This window comes from Lontra canadensis, unplaced genomic scaffold (genome assembly GCF_010015895.1).
Source record: "Lontra canadensis isolate GAN:19392208 unplaced genomic scaffold, GSC_riverotter_1.0 scaffold22, whole genome shotgun sequence".
NCBI classification, from domain to species: Eukaryota; Metazoa; Chordata; class Mammalia; order Carnivora; family Mustelidae; genus Lontra; species Lontra canadensis.
In genome coordinates this window covers 10,682,912-10,708,176 of record NW_022631016.1, presented here as the reverse complement: position 1 = coordinate 10,708,176, position 25,265 = coordinate 10,682,912, and the positions used below count along the sequence as shown (strand labels likewise).

At 41.0% G+C, this 25,265-nt stretch overlaps 1 protein-coding gene across 1 annotated transcript in view; it reads left to right on the top strand.

Annotated features, from left to right (window-relative positions):
* The window catches only part of DNAH5 (dynein axonemal heavy chain 5), a 224,312-nt gene that overhangs the window by 177,769 nt on the left and 21,278 nt on the right, over positions 1-25,265 (top strand). Inside the window, exons 62-71 of the mRNA XM_032861880.1 lie at positions 1,209-1,344; positions 1,899-2,215; positions 2,796-2,951; positions 3,853-4,035; positions 10,537-10,780; positions 11,766-11,880; positions 12,371-12,561; positions 16,708-16,829; positions 18,599-18,748; positions 22,308-22,553. Of these exons, the coding sequence (XP_032717771.1) occupies positions 1,209-1,344; positions 1,899-2,215; positions 2,796-2,951; positions 3,853-4,035; positions 10,537-10,780; positions 11,766-11,880; positions 12,371-12,561; positions 16,708-16,829; positions 18,599-18,748; positions 22,308-22,553 (1,860 nt within the window). The remainder of the gene's footprint in view (positions 1-1,208; positions 1,345-1,898; positions 2,216-2,795; positions 2,952-3,852; positions 4,036-10,536; positions 10,781-11,765; positions 11,881-12,370; positions 12,562-16,707; positions 16,830-18,598; positions 18,749-22,307; positions 22,554-25,265) is intronic.

Genomic DNA, 25,265 nt, shown 5'->3' with positions numbered 1-25,265 from the left:
AGAGAACCTCAGCTGGGCTTTTAGGTTTCCTTCATTAGCTCTGGGGGAAAGGGAATAGTAGAATAAGATCTCAGAGAACAAACTAGAATACGTATCTTGCTTTTGAAAAACACTGTGTTGTGTTATTAGTACAAAAGCAACTCCTGTTCTTTATGGAATATACGCATAGAGAATCCTGGAAATGAACACTAAAAGTATTTGCTCTTTTTCGTTTCCCATCTGAACATCTTCCTTGCTTTACATATATTTTAAAAATATATGTAAAATATAACATTTAAATACATAACATAATTCAATGCATACTGTTTATAAATTAAATTTTTAACTTAGTAATATGAATATTTTCTTGGTTATAAAAATCTTTATAATTTTAATGGCTTCAGAGTATTCTTATTCATGGATACACCATAATTTATTTTAAAGTTTCTCTATTATTAGACATTTAGCATACATAACATAATAATATATTATGTGTAACATACATATATGTTATAAATGAATTTCCAGTGACTGGTCCTGTAGCTAAATCTTTATCTGTCCCCACTGTTATTTCATACATACACATTTTTACAAGTAGCATTAGCAGTTGTCTTAAGAAGGAGGAAGACCATTTGTGTTTAAGAATGGAGACTTGAGTGGCAACAGCGTGTGGAATTCTGGTTCAAGGTCTTTTACTGATGCACAGAGCACCTGAGAGGGACCTGCTGAGTTAGGTGTCACTGGGATCTGTGAGCGAACCTCAGAATAGCACAATCTGAAGATAATATAAAGTTTCACTTCAAGTCAAAGGAGATGTGCACTTGCAGGAAGCATTAATGATGCAAGAACTTTAACAGAAGAAATATTCCTGATTTTCAAGTAGGATATGGATTTTACTTTTTCTTGTGCTATGTATTAGTAAGTATGCTTGTATTTTGTCTCTATTTTTCTTTATAGGGAAGTCATAAATGACGCAAATTTCTATTATCTCTTACTTATTAACACCCGGGGAGAGTGTGACCCATGGGCTCAGGACCCCACGTAAAGGTTTAAGAGCTGGGCTTTGGCTAACACAGGCACAAAGGAATTGAATTTTATGCTTCCTGTGAGATAAATGGCTCACAGGTCTCAGAAGGGCAGATAATATATAATGGTTTAAAATTATATTCCTCAGCCAGAGGCCATATTTTTCTGAACAGAGTTTTCTTCTGATTCTGGCCTTTTTTTAGACCTTGCTTGAGGACGCGGAGCGCTGCAGGCGGAAGATGCAGACAGCCTCCGCGCTGATCGGGGGCTTGGCGGGAGAAAAAGAAAGATGGACGGAACAAAGCAAAGAGTTTGCTGCACAAACAAAAAGACTTGTAGGTATGTAAATTCCTGTATTAATCAGATTATGTGTTGACTCTGTTAGGGCGTTAGGAAACTGGAACTTCTATCAGAATACAAACCAACCCTCTAATCCTTCAAATTCGTGTGTATGTGTGTCCAGATTTTTCAGAAGGAAGAATACTGGTCTGGCATCTGTGCAGCCCTTATTAGATAGATGTGCTATTGACCTTCAAAGGGTCACTTTCAAATTTTCCTGTGAGTGAATGGTCTTATTGATCAAGGTCACTTGGAATGGAAGCTCTGTCTTCTCAGGATTTGCATCCCTTAAGCTCTAAAATCATACTCTCACATCCAGCAAGAGTCAAAATAACCTAGTTGTTGATGCCTGGCAGGTGTTACTTGGTGGATCATTTGGACCCTGTTTAATGATGATCTACTGCTTATTCACCAAGACATAGCAACATGTGGTCACGGTCTGGTTTCTGGAAGTTAGTTTAAAAGAGTGGTTGCCTTTAGAATATGTTTAATATTCTGCACAATTACAAGGCTGATTATAAAGTATTTCAGTGGCATTTTGTTTTCTGTTTTAGGGGATGTATTGTTGGCTACAGCTTTTCTATCTTATTCTGGTCCATTTAACCAAGAGTTTCGCAGTCTGCTGCTCAATGACTGGCAGAAGGAAATGAAAGCCCGGGAAATCCCATTTGGAGACAACCTAAATCTCAACGAGATGTTGATTGATGCTCCCACTATTAGTGAATGGAACCTCCAAGGTCTGCCCAATGATGACCTGTCCATTCAGAACGGAATCATTGTCACAAAGGCATCTCGCTATCCTTTGTTAATTGACCCACAGACTCAAGGGAAGATCTGGATTAAAAACAAAGAAAGCCAGAATGAACTCCAGGTACCTTGTGTTTGAGTCCATTCATGCTACTGAGAACTTTTATTGCCAGAGATGAACAAGAGTCTGAGAAGTAAGAAATATTTGAAAATAGTAGTGATTATAATCCTTTATAGAACAGTAACAGATAGATGCAAGCCTAAATTCTAATATTAAAATCTTTTCTAAAAATTGTGTTTACATTTGTATGGATCTCTACAAATGCCATCTTTTGAAGGTTTCAGATTCCCCTGTTAGAGCCTAAATCCTTCCTTGATGAACAGAGCAGGGTGGAGTTGTACCACACCATATGTGTAGCACTATACTAGGACACTTCGTGATTATTCCATTATTATTTGTCACAAAAGTGGTGGTGATGAGGAGAAGACAGGTTGCACTGGGAAATGACAGTTTGCAAAGGAAAAGGATGGAAACGGTTTAAGCTTGCTGTACAATCTCACCCACTGTGGGTTCCAGATAAGGTTCTCTAAAGATCTCCGTATTTGTGTTCCATGATAGAATGCTCAGGTGCCATTTAATGTCCGTTCTCTCTGTGTGTGACATCGTGATATTGTCAACAGCAACCCTTGGGTCTTGTTTCTAGATCACCTCTCTCAATCACAAGTATTTCAGAAACCATCTGGAGGACAGTCTTTCTCTTGGAAGGCCCTTGCTTATTGAAGATGTTGGGGAGGAACTAGATCCAGCGCTGGATAATGTTTTGGAGAGAAACTTCATTAAGACTGGGTCTTCCTTTAAGGTAGGTTAAACCTATTGATAATAATGTGCAGAACCATTAGCACGAGGCCAGGTAAATCTGACATAGACATAGATGAAATTTTCTCATTAGGCAACAACTGAAATTTGAGTCATTGGAAGAGACATTTGCTTTTCTTTTCTATACTTCCTGAGTTGGAATTAAAGTTTTTAAGAGCAGTCCTTTTAGAAATATCTACTTCTTTTGTGTGGTAGAATCTGACTCCATTTTGATGATCGACTGTGGGGACATCTTTCAAAACCCATCATCACCTTTACCCTCCCCTCCTGTCTCAAATCTGGGCAAGCTGATAAGAAAACGTGGGGCTTTTGCCTTTGACAATGGTGGGGAAATCAAACCATACAATCCACTATTGATGCCCTGTGTGGGAACTTTTATCCCAGCCCAACCTCCTAATCACCATAAAACCTGAAGACAGCTACTTTTCCTTACTCTCTCAATCAGTTTTTGGGACTGGTTGGGGACCTATAACTTTAATCTCTCCAGAAATCTCATTATGTGAGTAATAACATTTTTATACCCTTTTGGTACATATGTGATGTCATCAGTCTTGATCTCTGAACCACATTTTGGATGGGTTATCCATCTCACTTCTGTGGTATGATCACACCAATTTTGGTGCTAAATTCTAATTTATGGTATATATTGGCATACATGGAACTTCCTCCCTCCTTCTCTCCCTCCCTCCCTCCTTTCCACCCACCTTTCTTCCTTTCATCCTAGTGGTTTGAAGCCCTGTGAATGCCTAATGATGAATTCTTTTTCAGTATACAAAGATCTCCAGTTATATAATTACTTAAAGCAATGCTTGATCCTGTGCAGAAGAGGACACAGTAAGGTGTATGCCTGTTTTATTACTTTTGGCTTTATTTTTATAATAAAGGTGAAAGTTGGTGATAAGGAAGTAGACGTGATGAATGGCTTCAGACTCTACATCACCACCAAACTGCCCAACCCAGCCTACACCCCCGAAATAAGTGCTCGGACCTCTATCATTGACTTCACTGTCACCATGAAAGGTCTGGAAGATCAGTTACTGGGGAGAGTCATCCTCACAGAGAAGCAGGTGAGTGAAGTGTGACCACTTCCTTTTCGGCATTGTGTTGCAATTCTTTCATTGACGAAAATAATATGATAAAACTTTTAATAGGATTAAGGCCCCCCTGCCTTTTATTCCTGGGTTTTTTCCCCATTATTCATTCCCAGGTGTCTTGGGTAATTACTAACCGATTACCCTCTATGTTTCATCTGTCTCATAAATCATATATATCCATTGATTTTGTGGAGCCTAATGATGGGACTATGAGAATATCAGTCTCATGCCCAGCATCATTATTCTGGTCTTACATTGCTTCATTTTTCTGAAGAGTTTGCATGGTTGTGAGTTCTGTTTGCCTGTTGACTTTTAGGTTTCTAGGATACAGCTAGGTTTTTCTATCATTCAATTCATTATTATGCTTCTGGAGTATAAAATTAAGACTAGTGACTTCAAACCCCTGGGATTAAAAACAGCTAACAGACAACAGCCTCAAGTCTTATTTGTTGCCTACGAGAAAGCTCCATGTATGTTGTGACGAGACAGACATTTGTGACTCTGGAACCTCCCTGAGCACCTTCTGGAGGCTCTGGCTTGGTCATGTATCTGTTTTCTCTACTTCTATTTGGTGGAATAACTTAATGATTGATAAAAAATAGCCAATAGTTTATAAACTTCCTTGTTTTGAGTCACCGTTGCCTCTAGGGAACATGTGAGTCTTAAAGAAATCTAGAGGATTTTAATAAGACTGTTTTGGTAGAACTGCATTAACTCTAAGAGTTGCTATTGATTTTCTCCAGGAGCAACGAGGAGTCTATTTTGTAGCCCCCTTTTAGACTGACTTCAAGATTTATTTAGGTTAAAACCTTTGGCAAAATCTTTGGAATATGTCCTTCCCATGATTTTGAAAAAACATTTTTTGTGTGTGTGCTTCATGCTTGGTCTTGGGAGTCCTTCTATATGTTTATCTCTTGCTTCTTCATCACTTCTCCCCCTCCCCCCTTTCCTTTTTTAAGGATAGTCTCTTTTTATCTTTTAGTTTATAGTGCATGAATCATAGAGTCCTATGGTTGGAAGTTTTATTAGGACCATTAAATCTGACTTTGTAGATTCACGTAGTTAGTGACCTCAGAATACCAGGAACTGAGGCCTGAGTTCCTACCACAGACTTGCTGCTGAAGTAATAGCAACCTTCAGAATACATGCTTCTTTATTTTGTGAGTCTGAGTCGAGCTGGTTGAGGAAGCCTAGCACTGCCATATCCTTACTTAGGAAGGACTGGGATTCTTCATCCACCACATGCAATGTCGAGCAGGGAATCCCTGAGAGTCTTTGGGGCAACGGCCATTACCCGTGTGTTAGGCTCTGCTTTCACCTGTGGTGTTGGCTTCCGGCAGATAAGGAGTCCCAGCAGCAGTTTGAAACATAGGCTTGTCTTTGGTTTTCTTACGTTCGCCGAGATGAATATAGTTTCCTTGGAAGAAATAATTTGTTCTGACAGATTTTATTTGCAGCAAAACAGCTCCAGCACTGAAGCCATAATTGTTCAAACAGAAGTTTAAGAGGATGCGAGGGGCACTTTAAACTCCTTTGAAAAGGCTTTCAACAGCCTTGAAAAGCCAATGTGGATCCCAGGCTGGACTTTTGCTTACCCCCGGAAAAGTGCCTTGAGTGTCTTGAGAAAACTACTCCTTTACTGTTGCCTCATGATCAGAATCCATTCCAGGCTCCGAGTAGATAATTCTTGGGAAAAGTATGGCCATATGAATGGGACCCTCACTCTCTTAGAGTATTAGAGGGTCCTCTTACCCTGCAGCACGTGATTAGACAACACGTAACCTGTATTTTCTTCCCTCTAACACAAGGTCTCATGCATGAAATGAGCTGTTGAACTTACTTTCGAAGGCTTTTCAGTAATATACATCCTGCAAGTATATTTCTTTTCTTTTGTAGCATCTCGTCTTCCCACCACACTCCTGAATTCACTCACATTGTTAAATCGCCTTAGCCTGGATGGTGGCAAGTGGGTCTGAGTTGATCTCTGGTGCTTTCTGGAAATTGAGTAACTCATTTGAAAAGAGCCTACAGGTTCAAAAAGTGTTCCTTTGACTTCCGTGACAATGCAGTCTCTCTGACTATGATTCTTCTTAGGTGATTACTGTGTATACGCCATCAGTATAACATGCTGTTCAGAGCCAAGGGTGGGTATTGAAAGCAGGGAAGACCCCGTGTAAGAAGCTGGTGTTGGAAAGCATCTAAGAAATTCCCTAACGCATGAGCTGAAACCAGGTGTGGGTTCTCTGCAGTCAGGATGAATCCAACCTTTACTGGTCTGTCAGTTCTTCTTCTGAAAGGTGGCTAGGAACAATGACTTATGATGCCAGGGAAAGGCTGTTTTTCTCTGAATCCATAAATTCACCAGCTGTCCAGTGTCTTGGAGATACGGGCAGTGAGGAGCCTTGTTATCACATGGGATCTGGTCTCGTCAGTGCTCTGCTGTATAGACAGCTGGCTCTCGGGGTTTGCTTCCTTTCAGAAACAGATGAAAACCTCAGAGCACAAGAATGCAGGGAAGGCAGATTTTTAATGATTCTACATTTTCTGTGTGCTGCAAAGCAGTCGTTTTAAATGTGTGAGCTGTTCAAGGTCACATCAAGGCCATATTCAATTGCTGACCTGATGTACCTGTGAGTAGATGTAGGCAGCCTGCTGTTGTCACCAGAAGGCGAGGTATCAAGACCATTTTAAACAGGCAGCAAACCAGTAGTTCTCTAGAACTATCCTTAAATTTTTTTTTTTTCTTAGGTTCATTCTTACCTTGATCCCAGAGAACAAGACAGAAACTCAAAGAGAGCTATATGCTATTAGGGGAAAAATACTAATCTAAATTAACAGCTTCTACTGTTCACACAACACAAGACCTCAGGGGTCACCTTGTTCAAAATCCCAGAGGAGCCAACAGATGTGTGATTTCCTTTGGGGGTGGAAGCACCCAAACTTGGTGGATCCAACAGAAGAAATAATTTAATGAGGATCCTTAAACAGATGTCGTTATCACCAGATCATCGGTATAGAGAAAAAATAAATCTGAATGCTATTGTTTAATCTTCCTATTTTAATTGCCATGTAAGGTACAAAAGGGAAGGATCCTTGGATGAAAGCCTGGGTGATCTCTTAGAACTGAGAACTCTGAAAGGCTGTCACCTGTTTCCTTTTACTGATTTCAAAACCGTAGTGACAGATGCAGTTTAGGTACACAAATAATTTTAGTTGTCATTTGCATCTTTGTTGAGCTACTTAATTTTTGATCACTTGATTAATAAATAGTATGTTTCCTGAAATTGTTCTGAATCACTACTGCACTTTCTTACCCACTTTGGGGATATTTTTCATACTATCACCCATTGTAGTTTCTATAAAAAATTTACATGGCAGCCTTAGTAAATAGAATACATAGCACAAATGTTTACGTGTGTGTGTGTGTGTGTGTGTGTGTGTGTATGTGTGTGTGTTGAGGTAATCCCTTTGATGGGAAAATGCTTATAGACAAAATGATTTTGATTAATTTTGCTCCTTATTATTAATTTCAAAAAGAACTATCTTCTTATAGCTTGGGGGACCTAAAGTCATAGTTCAACAGAACGATGTTTAAATCAGCCATACACGTGAGCATACACCGAAAACCTTATCCCAATATAGGTTTTCTATTTTAAAATCCTGAATGAAAAGCAAGTTGCAGGGGTGCATGGGTGGCTCAGTTGGTTAAGCATCGGCCTTCTGCTCAGGTGGTGATCTCAGGGTCCTCGGATCCTAAGATCGAGCCCTAAGCCTTGCTTGGGGCTCCCTGCTCAGTGGGGCGTGAGCTTCTCCCTCCCCCCACTGCTCCTACCCTCTGCTCATGCTCGATCTCTGTCAAGTAAATAAAATCTTAAAAAAAAAAAAAGAAAAAGAAAAGGAAAAGAGAAGCAGATAGCTGTTCTGTTTTCCTTCAGAGATAACTTTCTTTTTTTCCATAACTCTTGTCCCATTGTAGTGATGGCTATTTACCCACTATTTAGTATACAGATTGCTTTCATAATTCCCAATTGCTTTAAATTATACTGTTTACTTTAGGGGATATTATTTAATCAGTTTCAGACTTTGGGAGAAATGCACTTCTTAGCCTCATTTTAATCCTTTAGGAATACAGGCAGTTACTTTAATTGACAGATTTGTTGGTGTTAACAATGACATTGAACTGACTCCAACCATCTGAATAGTGTTCAAGCTTTTACTTGCTATTTTTAAATCAGGAACTGGATGATTTGCCCCTTTGTATACATTATATTAACTGTTTATTTTGTGATAAACAGTTTTCGTGAGTAACATGTGATTAACAGTTTTCGTGAGTAACATGATTTTAGTACTGATTCTGTAGTTCTCAGGCGGAGATGAGACTGGAAGTGTAGGTTGTAATGTCTTGTAAACTATGTTGAGAATGTTGGACCTTTCAAAACAGCTGAGCAGGAAAGGGGGTGATGACAGAGAAGAGGGTCAGCAGGGGGACCAGTTGTAGTGGGACTAGTCCATGAGGAATAACTAAAGGCTAAACCAGGGCCCTGGCTATTGGGATGGAGGGAAAACTATGGTGCTGGAAGAATCCGTAAGACTCGATACAGTTTGGGATTTGACAGCCCATGTTCTCGTCCCAGCAGACACGAGACCATGCATCCTTAACATAAGTACAAGATTGGAAAGTTCTCTTTTGTCCCATTTCAGCCACTTTATTAGGCTATTATAATGATTTGTGAAATTCTGAAGTAGGGTTTATTTTGTGCCAACCTATAATTTTATTTTCCAAACTGCTTATTTTCCCAATAACTATTATAATGCTTCTGAAAAATCCATGCTTGGGAAGAGTCGAAGAAGGGGAGAAAAGGGAGAGAGATGTCTTTTGAGAAGTTATCATGATTCAGTTTCTGTTGTAGCTGCTTTACTAGTTATATCCTGACAATCACTGTCTGAGCTGTTTCTATATCCATCTCACACATAAGGAAACTGAGGCTCTAGGATTATATAATATGGCCAACACCATGCAGCTGATAGATCCTGGGGGCTGCGATTCAAACACATGTCTTCCTGATGTCAAAACCATCATTCTCCCTATGGCTTTACGTTCTTTCCCTTACCTGTCTTCTTCAAGAGGTGAGGATATTTAGACCGATACTTAGGATATTTAGATAGATATTTAGGAACTCAGACATGATAGTGATAGTGTGGGAAATGTGGGAATATGACAATAAAAAATACTTGAATTTTTCCCTTAAACTTTATTACTTCATTTCTTAGCGTAACTGTAGCGTAAGTTCTCTTTTTTAACAGCAGCTTATGGAGAGGAATTTTGCAGCTGTCTTAGATGTCACTTTCTGTACTCGTTTTTTTGTTGGTTTGTTTGTTTTTTTACATTTTCTCAAATTTGAGATTCTTATCTGGTGAATAAGTGAAATGAAAACAACCATGAAGGAAGCTTTTCAATGTAACCCAGTAAAAGGTAGCAAAGGCGATAAAGGCAGGTTGTGCTGGAGTTGCTTTGTCTCCAAGAGTTAAGCAAGTTCTGAGATTTTGCTCAAAGCCTGGTAGGGTTCTACCCATCGTAACTGTTGGGTCAACGGTGATTAGTTGGCTAGAACATAACGCAGTGGCCGGTGGCCTTTGTTCTTTGTCTTCATGCAGTTTTGTTACTACCACCTTTATGTTAGATCTGTGGTTTTCAGTTACAGCCACTGGGCTTTGTGCTGCCTTTGTCTTGTTCTGTCATGGCCATGCCCTCCTTCTCCACCCTCCCCAGTTCCATCCTTTTTTCCCTTCTGTTCCACAGACTCTCCCTCTCCAAACCACCATGATGAAGAAGTAGCAAGTACAATAACCTTCCAAAACCGTTCTCTCCCCAGCTGTTTAAAAAGATCTTTCAGGAAAGATCTAGAACTTTCCTTCTCTTGGAGAGAATAGCACCTTTTCAGGCCAAAAACATTTTCCCATTTAAAGGTACTAGCAGCAGCCATGTGGATTGTTTGCCTAAGTTTTTTGGACGCTTGCTTTTCAGGGGATTGGATACCATTTCAACCAGCAAGTTGACAATAATCACATTCAGACAACAACAGAGCTCTTATAAACAAAAACTAAACAGAAGAAAATTTATTTAATCCAAGAGATTGATATGCATCTTCAAGTATATTCCAATATATTCTCAACTATTTTTCACCTTCAAAACAAGCTTACATATAATCCCAAAAGTCACTTAAAATGATTTGACTTTAGGAAATAGATAGATGGCCCAGGGATGTTGGTAGTGTTTTTAGCAAATTTCTTGTTATTTGCCATCCATTCTTCCTTCTTCCATTCATTCTCCTCCTCTTCTTAATTTGATGTATTTTCAGCAGTCCAGTATGATAACTACAGTGGAGGAAGGCAGCCCCATAGGTTAACTTTTTCAGGAATGGCCAAACAATAGTTGTTAATTAAGGAGGAAAATATCTTTATGCAAATTCACAGGAATTGGAGAAAGAGAGAACTCATCTCGTGGAGGAGGTAACTGCAAACAAAAGAAGGATGAAAGAGCTAGAAGATAATTTGCTTTACCGGCTGACGAGTACCCAGGGGTCCCTGGTGGAAGATGAGAGTCTCATTGTTGTGCTGAGTAACACAAAAAAGACCGCGGAAGAGGTGACACAGAAGCTGGAAATTTCGGCCGAGACAGAAATTCAAATTAACTCAGCCCGGGAGGAATACAGACCTGGTAAGTTTGGTAATGAAAGACAAATGTCACGGGAAAACGAAGTGAGAAAAAACCCGAACATCGGAGAAATTAAAGGGACGAAGGACATTAATGAAAATGGTGGCACGAGGCGGGGTGGCCGTTCACGTTTTGTGGCGTCACTTTGGGAGGCATTCGGTAAAACTGAGATGAAAAAAATTTGCAATGGTGTACGTTTTCTAGGTGCTTATCGTTCCTGTGAGTTGGCAAATTCTTTACACTTAGAAAGTAAAGAGGGAGGATTTTTAAAGAACGTCTGACAACTGTTTCAAAATCTGAGGAGTTAGTGCAGCATTTATGGGCTGTTCACTAGTTTTTTATCATTTGGTAGCAATCAGTCAGTATTCTGTTTGCAGTCTTTGTATTAGGAAAGTAGCTCCTTGGTCTCACCGGAGGGCTTGAGTCTTACCCATAAATTTGCAAATCAGTGTTGTTTACGGGTTACAAGAGGGACCTGCTGAAAGCATTGTTTCCTTTAGAAATATATCATTCTTCTTGGAGAAATAATCAAAGCGGCATCATGTGCTGGTGGCGAGTGAGAAGCATCATTGTTGCCATGCCTTGTTTTGCCAACCTGAGGCCACACGTGATTGGGGCTTCCTCACGGAGCATAGGCATGAGGTGCATAAGATGCCCATACAATTTGCCAGGCATCACAGTTTTTGCTTTCCCATCGATTGCCTTTTCTGCCAATGAAAAAAGAGAGTAAAGTATGTTTATAAGAGATCTGGAAGTTCTAACATGGAAAATTCCGTTTGATAAACACCAACAACAGACTGCTTACACAAAGCTTATGAATAAGAATTAATTTATACATCATGAGCCTTGCTCCAGTCTCCCAGTGCTGGTAGATAGGCATGGATAAAACAAAAATAAGACCCGTTTTCATTTAGAGTTTAAGCTGGTCTGTGCACGGGTCATTCACTGTCCAGCCCCAGCACGTGCAACCTTCTTCTTTGTTTTTCAGTGGCGACACGAGGCAGCATTCTGTATTTCCTCATCACTGAGATGCGCTTGGTCAATGAAATGTATCAGACCTCGCTCAGCCAGTTTCTTGGCTTATTTGACCTTTCCTTAGCCAGGTATGTCTGCACTCAGGAAACCAGGCTGAATTTTCTATCTGCGGGCTCCAATGATGACCTTATAACTTCTTTTCCTTTTGCTACTGGGTCTTTTTTTTTTTTTTTTTTTTAAATCTAAGTTGAGTGTAATTACCAGCATGTTAACACATCATTCTCATAAATCCTCTTACGCTCAGAGACAGCTCTACCAACTCTTCATCCATGGATTGATTCCTTGGGTTTCATCTATTTCTGTTAAACAAGAGAATTCCCAAGACCTTGTTGTGAGTGATAATACCCTGCGGGTAAAATTGATTTAGACAACATTGCAGATTCTGTTGTGTTCTTTTATGTTGAGAGAATGCTTGTTATTTTCCATTTAGGATGCTTACTCTTATGCGTAAAAAAGAACTGGCCCTCCAAAGTTACCTGTGCTCCGTTAAAGACGTTTTTATGGGCAATGGAAAAGGGGGTGGGATAAGCCTGATTTAAGTCTGGTTCTCTCCACCAGGTCTGTCAAAAGCCCAATTACGAGCAAGAGGATTGCTAATATCATTGAGCATATGACCTACGAGGTTCATAAGTATGCGGCCAGGGGCTTGTATGAAGAACACAAGTTCCTGTTCACCTTGCTGCTCACCCTGAAGATCGACATCCAGAGGAACCGAGTCAAGCATGAAGAGTTTCTCACCCTTGTTAAAGGTCAGTATAACAATAGAAAGGTCAAGCAGTAGGAATGACTTAAAGGTGCAGAGCAGCACTTTTTTTTTTTTTTTTTTTTTTTTTGCTCTAACGGTTGTCTTGCACTTCACTGAAGGTTGCCTATATGTGCAATATTTTATGTGTTTGGTTATTGCATAAATATTTATTGAGAGCCTCCTGTGTGCTGAGTCACAGACTAGACACTAGGCACATCGTGAAACTGTAAATTATGTAGTATGTGGGAAGCTAGTAGGCACGATGGGGAAAAGAAACAGAGCTTGATAAAGGAGATGGGGAGTGAACAGTGTATGCAGAGTTGGTGGGGGCAGTTAAAATATTAAATGGAGTATTTAGTGGGATACCTAATGGGGTAGGCCTCCCTGAGAGATGGACAGGTGAACAAAGCCCTGGAGGGGGCGGGGGCACTGGCCCTGGGGACAGGCAGAGGGAGAGTGTCAAAGGGAGAGGAATGGGCATCAAGGTGCCGGTGGGGGCAAGCCTGGTGTGACAGAGGCAGAAGCCGTGGACGGGGCAGTTGTGGAGCTCATCATCTCGGTGTTTTTTCTGTATCTGTTGAAGCATTGCTCACAGGCAGGTCCCTTGTGCCACTGCACACTACAGCCCAGGGAAGGCTAGGAAACACATTTGCTGTCACATTCTTGAATATCTGGACAAAAACTAGTGGAAAGGTTGCTGGGTCTAAATGGCTTTATTTACTGTATCTTTCTAAGCAAAGGTTTATCTTTACAGAGGAGACATAATTTTCTCTACAACGGGTGGGGAGAGATTTGCACGTTCCCCTGGAGACTGGAGTTGCAGAGGAACTTGAAGACAACCCTGAGGGGGCAGGAGGGAAGGGGGGTGGCTCTGCACCTGTTGTGCCCTGGGCGGCGTAGGTCTATATCCAATGTGAACAAATGCGTATTCGTGTTTGTATAAATATACATTTGCATACATATCTTATAGAAACAACCAAGACTCATTTGGTTAGATTTAAACTTAGGAATGTATGATTTACAGACAATTTTTCTCTTTTTCTCTCTCCCTATTCTTTGTCTCCAGCTCTTGAACTCTGGCTCCTTAGATCTCTTTATTTTCCAGATTTTCTAAATCAGAGCACGTGGATGGTGAATGATTTGGGGAGACATCCCTTAGGGAGATGCTTAGGTGCAGGGGTTGACTTCTTCACTGAGCCCTTCAAATAGCTGACTCACGGTGTCATTGACTGCTCCGGCAGATGGAGGTTTCCTGTGGCAAGTTGTCCCCGACATCTCAATCCAGGCATGAAGTGCATTTCCTCATAAAATGCGTCCAAGTCTGGTTGAAATACTGGGAAATGTGTTGCCATTTGATGTGATGATAGCAGACGTGGGATTTAGGGTTAGGATGACTCTACGTGAAAATAGTGGCTTTGCTAATTTCTTGATGAGTGTCTCAAGCACGTTCTTCAAACTTTTCAGGCTCCAGTCTCCTCTGCTATAAAACAAGGATGGTCAAGTCTACCCTAGCAGATTATTGAGAAGTCACACAATTTGTGTAAACGATGGCACGTAGGATATGTTCAGCAAACGATAGGCATTGTTATATTATCTGTAGTATTTTATTTTATTTTTTTATTAATCTGAGGCTCACATAGGCTGGATTGGTTTTTGCAGGGTTTTGGCATTCAACAGTTTTGTGACCCTGCTTTATGCAACAGAGTAGGAGGAAGCTTTGCAAGGCAGCTATGTCACAAGATTGCTCAATGAGGGGCTGAGATGTTGGCGAGAAGGACCCAGTGGGGGAACTTCTTCTGCAAGGACTTTAAAGTCATTTGTTTGAAAATGATATTTAGAGAGCGACAATGTTTGAATACTGGTCTTTTAATTTTCTCATCTCTAAGGTGGAACAGGATCAGCCCAGATGACTTTCTAAATCTGCCTTACCTATACCGTTTTACAATTGTGTGATATCACTTGTAGAAATTTTTTGTTGTAAGAACATATCTTTTTTTTACAAAGTGTTATGGTATAAATTCAAACTTACTTCTTCCCAGAGTAAGGGTTCACAGAATGAAGGCAATGGCATAACTCTCAATCACCTGGAGAATTTATTTTGAATTATACCTATTCCAATTGTTCATTCATCAGAAGTACATTTAATCTGGTGCCATATCATCCAGGACTATGTCTGCCCCCAACCCAATACCATTATCCGCTGTGGCCCATTGTACACTTTTGAGGCAGGAAAAATATTCATGCCACAGTTACCCTCTGCTAAGCCATGAATAATGCTTTGGTTGCAAGGACCACCCTTTCCTTCCTGTAAATGGCTTCTCCCTAACTCTCTGGTGACTGTTTTATTCTTTTGAGTTTGTTGGAAAGCGGACAGTTTCCATGGAGATTGGTATGACATATTTCAACACAGTGCCATTGTCCTCAGGTCTTTAACTGCTCTCTGCCATTGAAGCAATCTGTTTTGATTTGGTGACTTAATAATCTTATCAAAATTGCTTCAAGGCCATACTTTTACCTTGTTGGAAATATACTAAGATGGATTTGGCCAAAAGATAGTAATTTAGTGGGGTCCATGGCACCTGGATAAAGTGGAGATTGGTTCAATAAATACCTGCAGTGTTATTATTTGTTCTTGACCTGCTGTGATCAAAAAAGGATTTTAACATTAGCCAAATGAATTGGTTATATCCTTTTAAGAATTATACTTAGAGCATGTTTTCCTTGAAATATTTTAATAGATGGTGTTTATTAAACAGTATATTTTATCCTATAATATTTCTTTGACTTAAAATATGACTGTTTACACATTTAGTTCTTCTGAGATGGGCAACAATAACATTTTAAGGTGTCGTTTATTTTATGGTGTCGTGGGAGTTATATGAGTTACGTGAGCTTAGGTAAGTCAGCAGCAGCGAAGTAAGAGTCATTACCCAGTGGAAATGTTTGCTGTGGTTAGACTGACCAAAAATAAGTGACACAGTGCAGGATCCTTGGGTGTGCTCAAATGGATATAAATAATATACTGATTCATAGACAAGAACCCTTTAAGCACATGGGTGCTGCTGACATTTCTAGATAAACTCTCTCCTTGAAAGAGCTTGTGCAAATGTTGACAACAGCTGCTCATTTAGTGACCCTCTGCTGTGGCCTTAGTCCTGTTTCATGTGCTTTACATACATATTTTCTCTCATTCTGTCACCATCGCAACACCCAGGCTTCTTTAATCCTTGTGTACCTATTTGGAAACAGAAACCCAGGTGATGAGCTGCTTTGTCCTAGACCTTGACCACAGAGAGCTAGGACAGAATCCAGCAGCCCCCTGGTCCATACCTGTGTTTCTGATTCTTAAATGTGTTCTTCTAAAATCATCGATTCCTTTATTTGATTTTCAAGCTTGTTCATTACTATGACATATTTCTGAGCCTAAAAAATGACAAGGTAATGCGGTACATGGGAGGCTCAGTTGGTTAAGTGTTGGACTTTTTTTTTTTTTTTTAAAGATTTTATTTCTTTGTTTGAGAGAGAGAGAGAATGTGCAAGCAGAGGGAGCTCCAGGCAGATGGAGAAGCAGGCTCCCCACGGAGGAAGGAGCCCGCACGGGAATCGATCCCAGGATGCTGGGATCATGACCTGAGCAGAAGGCAGATGCTTAACAGACTGAGCCACTCCAGCATCCCTAAGTGTCAGACTTTGGGTCAGGTCATGATTTCAGGGTCCTGGGATCCAGCCCTGTGTCGAGCTCTCTGCTTGGTGTGGAGTCTGTTTCTCCCTCTGCCCCTCCCCCTGCTCATGCACACTCTGTCTGTCTCAGAATAATAAAACCTTTAAAAAATGTCAGGGTGGTAAATAATTAAAATTAAAGGTGTAAGAAAAAGTTGGGGCTCCTGGGTGGCTCAGTGGGTTAAAGCCTCTGCCTCTGTCATGATCTCAGGGTCCTGGGATGGAGCCCTGCATCGGGCTCTCTGCTCAGCGGGGAGCCCGCTTCCCCTCCTCTCTCTCTGCCTGCCTCTCTGCCTACTTGTGATCTCTCTCTGTCAAATAAATAAATAAAATCTTAAAAAAATGTTTCAGAAAAAGTTTTTGTATATAAATGGGTTGTTTTAGAGTAAAGAAAGAACAATCTAGTAACTTTCTGTGTTTGATTTTAAAGGAGGTGCCTCCTTGGACCTTAAAGCTTGTCCTCCTAAACCAGCTAAATGGATCCTGGACATGACCTGGCTGAATCTGGGGGAACTCAGCAAACTCAGACAGTTTTCAGACATCCTTGATCAGGTAACTTGTGCTTTGAATAAGTTTACAGCAGTGTCGCAGGGAGCAGCTCCCTGATTCATCACCAGCTGTGGTACTTGTGGAAGAGAGAAGTTGTTTAACGTTGTCCCTCTTGCCCTGGTGCCTGACCTTCCTCCTACCCACTCGCACTCTGATGAAGCCAACTCCACCACGTCGAAATGGTGCCGTCCAGTGCCCTATGTCAGTATCACCGACCGGAGAGCCATCAGTGGGAACACTGAGATTTAATGAAATCACTCGACATGTTTAAGGGGTTTTTCCATCTTCCTGGAGATTAACGAAAAGAAACATGAACAGTCTACCTCTAAATGCTGGAGATGATTTTCTTGCCTCTTGTTCTTCTCTTCTTCCTCCTCTCTTGTGCTCCCATGATATGGCCTTAGCCAGGTGTCTGGGCATAAATCTGCTGCCAGTCCTTGGCCCCTTTTACAAGTCATTATCCTGTCATAACCAGCCAGTTCCTGGTGAATTGTCTCCGTGCTGGGATCATAGAAGCTGGGTCTGGAGAGCTGAATTGGGACAAACTAGGGAACAGATTCTTGAGAATCAGATGAGCAGAGAGAAGTCACACTGAGAGCACGGTGGCTTTATGCAGCCACAAGCTGTAGGCTTTTTATGACCAGAAAACGTGGTAATGTTGGTTCCTGACTTTCCCGGTTTCGGTTGACCAGAAACTTACTGTTCAGCAATATCTGTATGTGTTGACTTTATGCCTGGTGATCTGCATTATTTCTGCCGTACAATTTAACCCATTCTTTTGTGTAAAATAACTTTCATTTGGGAGGTTTTAATGCACTCGAGTGTGTTCCCCTATGAGATGACTTCTAGTGACCTTTCTCCGACTGGTATCTGTTCCTGAGGTTGCCGTCTTCTGGAGATTGTCTTATGCCTGAAGTCCCTCCACATCATGTTGTCTTTCACAACAGAGGGAGGTTTTTACTTTTTATTCTTACACAATACTTTCTAGTGTGGATCTGGCATGTTTTTCCCTTTGATTAGGCCTCCAAGAACTATATCCAGGGCTTTAATCAAGGGGAATATACCAGAGAACATTGGATTATATTTATCTGCAGACGTTATTTTTTTGTTCTGTGTTTTAGAGATGAATGCCTGTGGAATGCTGTCCCTGATTTTAAGTTCCAAAGGATAACGGACTGTGTTCTCTTCCTCTTTATCAATTGCCTAAAGGAAGCATGTGTGTCATTACTCATTTGATATGATATTAAGTCGTATATTTCAAATTACTCTAGATTAATGGAGTATTGACCAAAAAGCTTTTGGCTCAATAATAAACATATATTAAATGTCTTCTTTTGTGCCAGGAGTGGCCCTGGGAAATGAGGAAACATACGTGAATAATGAGTGAATGGGTTCCTGATCATGAAAGGATTTCATGGAGCAAATCAGTTCTCCTTAAAATAATGAAAATGAGTTTTCATGGAATTCTTTATTCCTCATAAATTTGTTAGCACAAAGGTGTAAGAAATTAAACAACCCAAGACCCTCCCTACTTCAAAAGCTACTATACGCTGGCATTAATGTGGACCGACTTTAGAGAAAATCACATTTGATTTTAAATTGTCACACTTTTTGGTAGTGGAATATAAAATTAAAAAAAAAAAGAAAGCAAAACAAGGGATATCATTCACACGTGTCTGGAATAGTCAGAAGATTTGAAGAAAAATATCTGTGAACTTTCCTGAAAGGTTTTTCTGTGCTGTGATGCAATTCTTATCCCCTGGTATTTTCAGATATCAAGAAATGAGAAAATGTGGAAAATTTGGTTTGATAAGGAAAACCCTGAGGAGGAGCCCCTTCCAAATGCCTATGATAAATCTCTTGACTGCTTTAGACGTCTTCTCCTTATTAGATCCTGGTGTCCTGACAGAACCATTGCCCAGGTAAAAAGTTCGTATTAGAAAAAAAAAAGAATATTTTTAAAAGATGTTTTTATTATTTTTAAATAATCTCTACACCCATTGTGGGCTCGAACGTACTACAATTCTGAGACCAAGAGTCACATGCACCACCAACTGAGCCAGCCAGGTGCCCCCTAGGAGAATATTTTTAAGGAGAATTTCCATTTAAATTTAAAGAAATATTGAATATTTTAATCCCAGTTAGAATTGGAGGCTTCTATGGAATTTTCTGGCAATATCCATGTGACAAATGGAAAAGTAAACAAATGTAGCGAGGTGTGCTTTTGGGATAAGTGATGTAATAATCTTCTTTGGTCCTAATGGTACAAGAGTGAATGAAAAAGCCATGTTTTTAAGGTCAGTGTATAGGTATGACGTAAAGGTAATGTATTACTCCTCCATACCATTTTTATATTAACTCAAAAATGATATGGATGCTCCATTTTGTTAGTAGTAAAAAGTAGGAAGGGTGTGGAATTCTGGGAGGAGAGGTAGATAAGAGGGAGGCACAGTATTCCCAAATCTACAGTTATAACCCCAGAAAGTCTCAGAAACCTTGATGCAAGAACTGGCTTAAAACTCTTTGAATTTTACATATGGTTTAAATGTGAATCCTGCCTCCAGAAGATCCATCTTCTCAAAGACCTTTAATCTGCTGGCCTCCTGTCATGGAAATGTCACTGCTAATAAGACTTTTGTGTCCTGCCTTCACAATGAAAAGTTTAGCTTGACTATTCAGCTCAGGTGGATTCCTTCGGGCCCTCCCCAAACAAGCCCAAGCCGTAGAGTAACAGTGGCTGGGTTTATAATAGAGTGTGGGACGTGCTCCCCTCTACTCTCCAGAGGGAGCGTTAAAAACAGGGAATAACCAACTCCAAGTCCAGGTAGGTACCAAGGAATCATGAAAACAACTAGATTCGATGATTTATTGAGAAAAGAAAAATGAGTTTTGCAATGCAGGGCAACTGAGATCACCTTTCCTTCAGTTTTTCTTCTCAACTTCATAACTTTTATCCTGCCCCAAAGAGTTGTCAGACTGTTGTCTTAAGAACAGTGTAGAAGTTTCAAGCAGTCCTTCCTTTCTCTCTCTCTTTCGTTCTTTTCCTTCCTTCCATCTTTCTTTCCTTCCTTCCTTCCTCCCTCCCTTCCTTTCTCTTTCATTTCCTTCCTCCTTCCCTCTTTCCCTCCCTTACATCTTTCTTTCTTTCTTCCTTTCTTTCTTCTTCCCTCCCTCCCTCCCTTCCTTCCTTCCTTCTTCTCCCTCTCCTCTCCTCTCCTCTCCTCTCCTCTCCTCTCCTCTCTGCCCTCTTTCTCTCTCCCTCTACTCTCTTTCTTCCTTCCTTTTTTCCTTATGTAACACTTCATTTGGTTCAATACTGAATTTAAGTCTACAAAGCTCCTTTGTAACTCTGTCATCTCCTCCTAGCTTCTATTGTCTATAGATCAACTATAGCTGTGGTTTCCCAACTGGGGTCTCCTCTTGTTCCTTCTTGTCCACTCTACTTGATCCTGTATACTCTAGAAGGAATGGAAATATGATTATGCTATTCCTTGCTTTTTGAAGACTTTTGGTGCCTTCCCAAGGCCATTAAAACAGCCAAGTCTTAAGATCTGCAAGGCCCCTCTGGAAAAATGCCCTCTCCTCTGAAATTCTTATGCTCACATTACATACCTCTTGTGCTTTTCAACCAGACACCTTCTTGGGAAGCATATTTGAAGGTCTACAGTGTGGGTATATGCAGTTCCCATTCCCCAAAAGCAGCATCACCCAGACTCAACAATTGAGTCTGTTTCATTGAAATCAGATATTGAGACAAAAATGTTCTTCACAGGTATGTGAAGAGTAAGTTGTGACAATGTGGCACTCTATTTCCATTCATGCCGATGAGGTATGCAGAAGCTGGGATGTCCCACAGCTGACTCTTACATGAGTTATACTGGATGTCCTTCTGGCCCTTCTCGGTGACTTGCTCTTTTCTGTTTCAAGTTCTCTGTGTGTGTCCTCTCTGCGTGGAATGCTCACCACGCTAGCTCTCCTGCCTGTCCTCTTTATCTAGATAAATCCTGCTCATCACCCAAAGATCTGGATGAATCTCTTATTGTGGCTACTACCTTCCCACTCTAACCTGCAGTGGGCAGACATGAGTGGGGACAGCATCCCAAGTTTAAAGCTCAGAGACCTGGGAGGTGACAATTACTTTGAGAATGCATAGTGCATAGCTGGATATTCAAAATGGAGGAAGAGCCTGTATTACTGACTGAAATCGAACTTCGGGTGTTTTTAAGTCAAAGAAAACAGCTTAACCAGCACCACTCTCACTTTGGCCCAAGTCTTTCTCAAGTCTCTCTCACTTAAGGAAAACCCTGACTACAACTGTTTTGTGTTTCTCCAGAAATGGAAGTGGGGTCCTGCCAAGGCCCACCTCACCAAGGCTCACCTTACCCAGCCCTTGGAAAGGTTAAAGTTCATGTTGCAACCATAGCTGGGCTCTGATTATTATGTGGGAGAGATTCTTCTGGGGAATCTCATTGGGTAGAGAAATTTGGGTTTTACTCCCATGGGGTAGGAGAAGAAAGGAGAAGAATAGGAAATTTTTCTTTGAGGAAATCCAGTTTTTACCAGAGGGAGACCATAGACTAAAGATCATACTCACAATAGTATTTTATTGATTAATTATTTTACTTTGTTGGAAAAGGGGCTATGTTTTTACTTGAAATATTTTATATGGTTGATAATATAGTTGACAAAGTCTGTGATATTGTGAGCATGTATTTCAGTCAAAACAAAATTAATGGTAAAGGAGATGAGCCAAAAATGGAAAGGGATTCTAAGAATGATTAGGAGGATAACTATGGACTAAATCTTTAAAATATTAACTAACTTATTCAGTAAATATCTAATATATTTTATTTAATTAGAAGTTATTCAGTAATCATCCATTGATAAGTACCATTAAATCCCAGGCGTTGTGCTACTTATTTGATTATTAGAATGCATATGCATTTCCCTTAAAGCATCCTGAATAATACAGTTTCCTAATAATTTTTTTTTTTAGATTTTTATTTATTTATTTGACAGACAGAAATCACAAGTAGGCAGAGAGAGAGATTGGAGGAAGCAAGCTCCCCGCCGAGCAGAGATCCCGATGCGGGGCTCGATCCCAGGACCCTGGGATCATGACCTGAGCCGAAGGCAGAGGCTTTAACCCACTGAGCCACCCAGGCGCCCCCAGTTTCCTAATATTTTAAATGTCTTATGTACCAAGAAGTAGCCAGCATATAGAAACAGGTTCCAGACAACTGGTCAGCCAACTTGGGTTCTCGTCTTGAACTGTGTGATTGTGTGTTGGCAAAGAACACACAGCCTCTCTGATATTTATGGAGATACAATAAGGAAAATGTCTCTGTCCTATTTCCCTGGCAGAGTTACTGTGAACATCACTGAGACAATCTACCAAAATGAATTTTGGAAGCCACCCTGCATCATAACACATGGAGGAGTTAGGATCCGTTTTGGTGACTCCTGTACTGTTTTTGGCAGGCCCGCAAGTACATCATGGACTCCATGGGAGAGCGCTACGCAGAAGGAGTTATCCTGGACTTGGAAAAAACGTGGGAGGAATCTGATCCACGGACACCACTCATCTGTCTCCTGTCTATGGGCTCGGATCCCACGGATTCCATCATTGCCTTGGGGAAGAGATTAAAAATAGAAACCCGTTATGTGTCCATGGGCCAAGGACAGGAGGTCCACGCACGCAAGCTCTTACAGCAGACCATGGCAAATGTGAGGCCAAGTGTCTACTTTTAGGTTATGTTGTTATTACAGGTTAAAGAATAGCAATGCAGAAAAGAACTTATGAATCATTAAGAGTTTAAATTTATTTGCTTTGTGATGTTCACCAAACAGGGAAAAGTTTAATGTACATTGGAAAAATTTTCATGGAAATACATACAATTTTTTCTGCCAGGCCTTGACTTATGGAAAACTTACCCAACTAGAGCATCTTATTTCCCAACCAAGTTGCATAATTTTAAGCCCCACTCTAGATCCCAAACCCTCAGTGTGGTGGGGAGGTCTACAGCCTTAACCCCTGTGCCATACACTCCAGGACCTCTGCCATGCTTCCAGCTCTGGTCTTATAATCCCCAGCACTCCAGAACCCACCACAGCATGTCTTTCTTGAGTTCCAGAATGTATAACCTGTGCCCTGGAGTCCCCTAGGCTTGGCCCAGACCCCAGAGGCCAGGAATCTGCTGTTACCCTGTGGTGGTACCAGAGATTTTAGGAAACCTGGCTTTTTGTCTTCCAGGCTGGGGCTCCTAGAACCCTTTGTGGCTTGCAGATTCTGTAGCATGCAGAATATGCCATGCTCAGGCCTCACCAGGGAGTTATAAAGTGCTGGAAACCACATGATAATCTTGCTAATAGGATAGTCAAGTCGAGAGCTGGGGCACTTCCAGGGACTTAAATTAACTGAATGCTCAAGGCCTTCCATTTCTTCTCTAGAATTCCATCTCTAGGATAGGACACTCATGTGTTTACTCTGGTCTAGCCTTCTCTGGAGTGTCAAACTCTGTCTGGAGGAACCCTTGTCCCTGTTTCCCTCTTCCTCCACAGTTTAACCAGGCAAGTGGGGCAGAATGACTTGGCTTCATATTCCTACTGGAGAACATGCAGTCTTGATCTAGATGCCTTTTTGGCCTTTTTTTTTTTTAGATCGGACCCTATTCCTCTTTCCCTGAGTCTGAGTTCTCCCCCGCCATATCTCAAAACTCCTTCTGTGCCCCCCAGGGAATCTCCCTGCTGAGGACAGACTAGCTGTCTTCATACCACTCTCAGCCTCCAACCACTAGGCCCACCACGAAACCACTGGGTTCTAGGTCCTGGCCACTGAATCTAGAACCTCACTATTGTGCTGCAGTCTAGTCTCTTTCCTCTGGTCTAGAACTGAGCCCATTGGGTTCTAGAACCTCCATATTTACCTAGCACCTCTTTTATCCCCAAGTACAATATGCCCTACCCCCAGTTTTCATGAAGGTTGTAGGGAGGCTCACATGTGTGTGCCTTGTCTGAGCACTTGCTGTGCAGTTGGGAGGGCGGCAGGGGTGGACTAAAGTGTATCCAGAGATGAAAACATGCATCTATACTTTAGAATGCCAGATCGGGAAGGGGCACCTGGGTGGCTCAGTTGATTAAGCATCCAACTCTAGATTTTGGCTCAGGTCATGATCTCAGGGTCCTGGGATTGAACCCCATGCTGGGCTCTGTGGAGTCTGCTTGAATTCTCTCTACCCTCTCTCCTTCTGTCCTTCCTCCTGCTCATGCTCTCTCTCTCTATAAAATAAATAAATAAACTCTTAAAAAGAATGCCAGGTCTGGTCTGACATGAAGGCTTAGTGGACTTCTACACTGGCTTCTCCCTCCTTTTGGCCTCCTCCGGATTCTCCCCTCCTTCTTCTTGGCCTCCTCCTTTTTCACCCCTCCCTCCTTTTCACTTCCTCTGTTTCTCCCTCTGCATGTTACTGTGCTTAGAACAAAGACACCAACAATAACAGGACACCTATTTAACTCTAATTTAAAATAAATATTTAATAATTATAGTTTCAGGCAACTAAATTGAGTATAAATGGAATAATTTTAGCCTTCAGTTTATTCACGTTTTCTGTTTAGTAGTTTAGTAAATCAAGTAAAAGAAAAAAAATCTTATTATTAGCATGCTTACAACTTATCAGAGATACTAGTTTTTTTAAAGTTTTGTAGGAAAGATTGGAGGCAGGGCACCTGGCTGGCTCGGTCAGTAGAGCCCGCTACACTTGATCTTGGGGTTATGGGTTCGAGGCTCATGGTGGATTTAGAGAGTACTTAAAAAATAAAATCTTGGGACGCCTGGGTGGCTCAGTTGGTTAAGCGGCTGCCTTCGGCTCAGGTCATGATCCCAGCGTCCTGGGATCGAGTCCCACATCGGGCTACTTGCTCAGCGGGGAGCCTGCTTCTCCCTCTGCCTCTGCCTACCACTCTGTCTGCCTGTGCTCATGCTCTCTCTCTCTCTAACTAATAAATAAATAAAATCTTTAAAAAAAAAAATAAAATCTTAATAAAAGAAAAAAAGGAAGGTTTGAGGCACTATGACAGAATGAACTGACTACCCAAGACTAGCAAAATGGATGATCTCCTTAACATAAAACATTTCATACAGAATCTGGTAACCCCACAGAAACAGCCACGGATAAGAGATTCCAGGGGAGGGTTGAAACAGCCCACTTCTCACCTCAGATTCCCCAGCATGCTGGGAGACAAAGAGTGGCTCAACCCTTTTTGTGGTTGTTATGTTTTATATCTAATTTTTTTTGAATTGTGAACGGTGCCAGTTGAATTTTTCAAGGGACAAAAAATAGTTTACTTATTCAGCAGTGCTATATACTCCTCAAGAAAATAGAAGGGGATATGTGAAATTTCACAGTGATCCGTTTTATACCAAGATTTTAAATTTGGTGC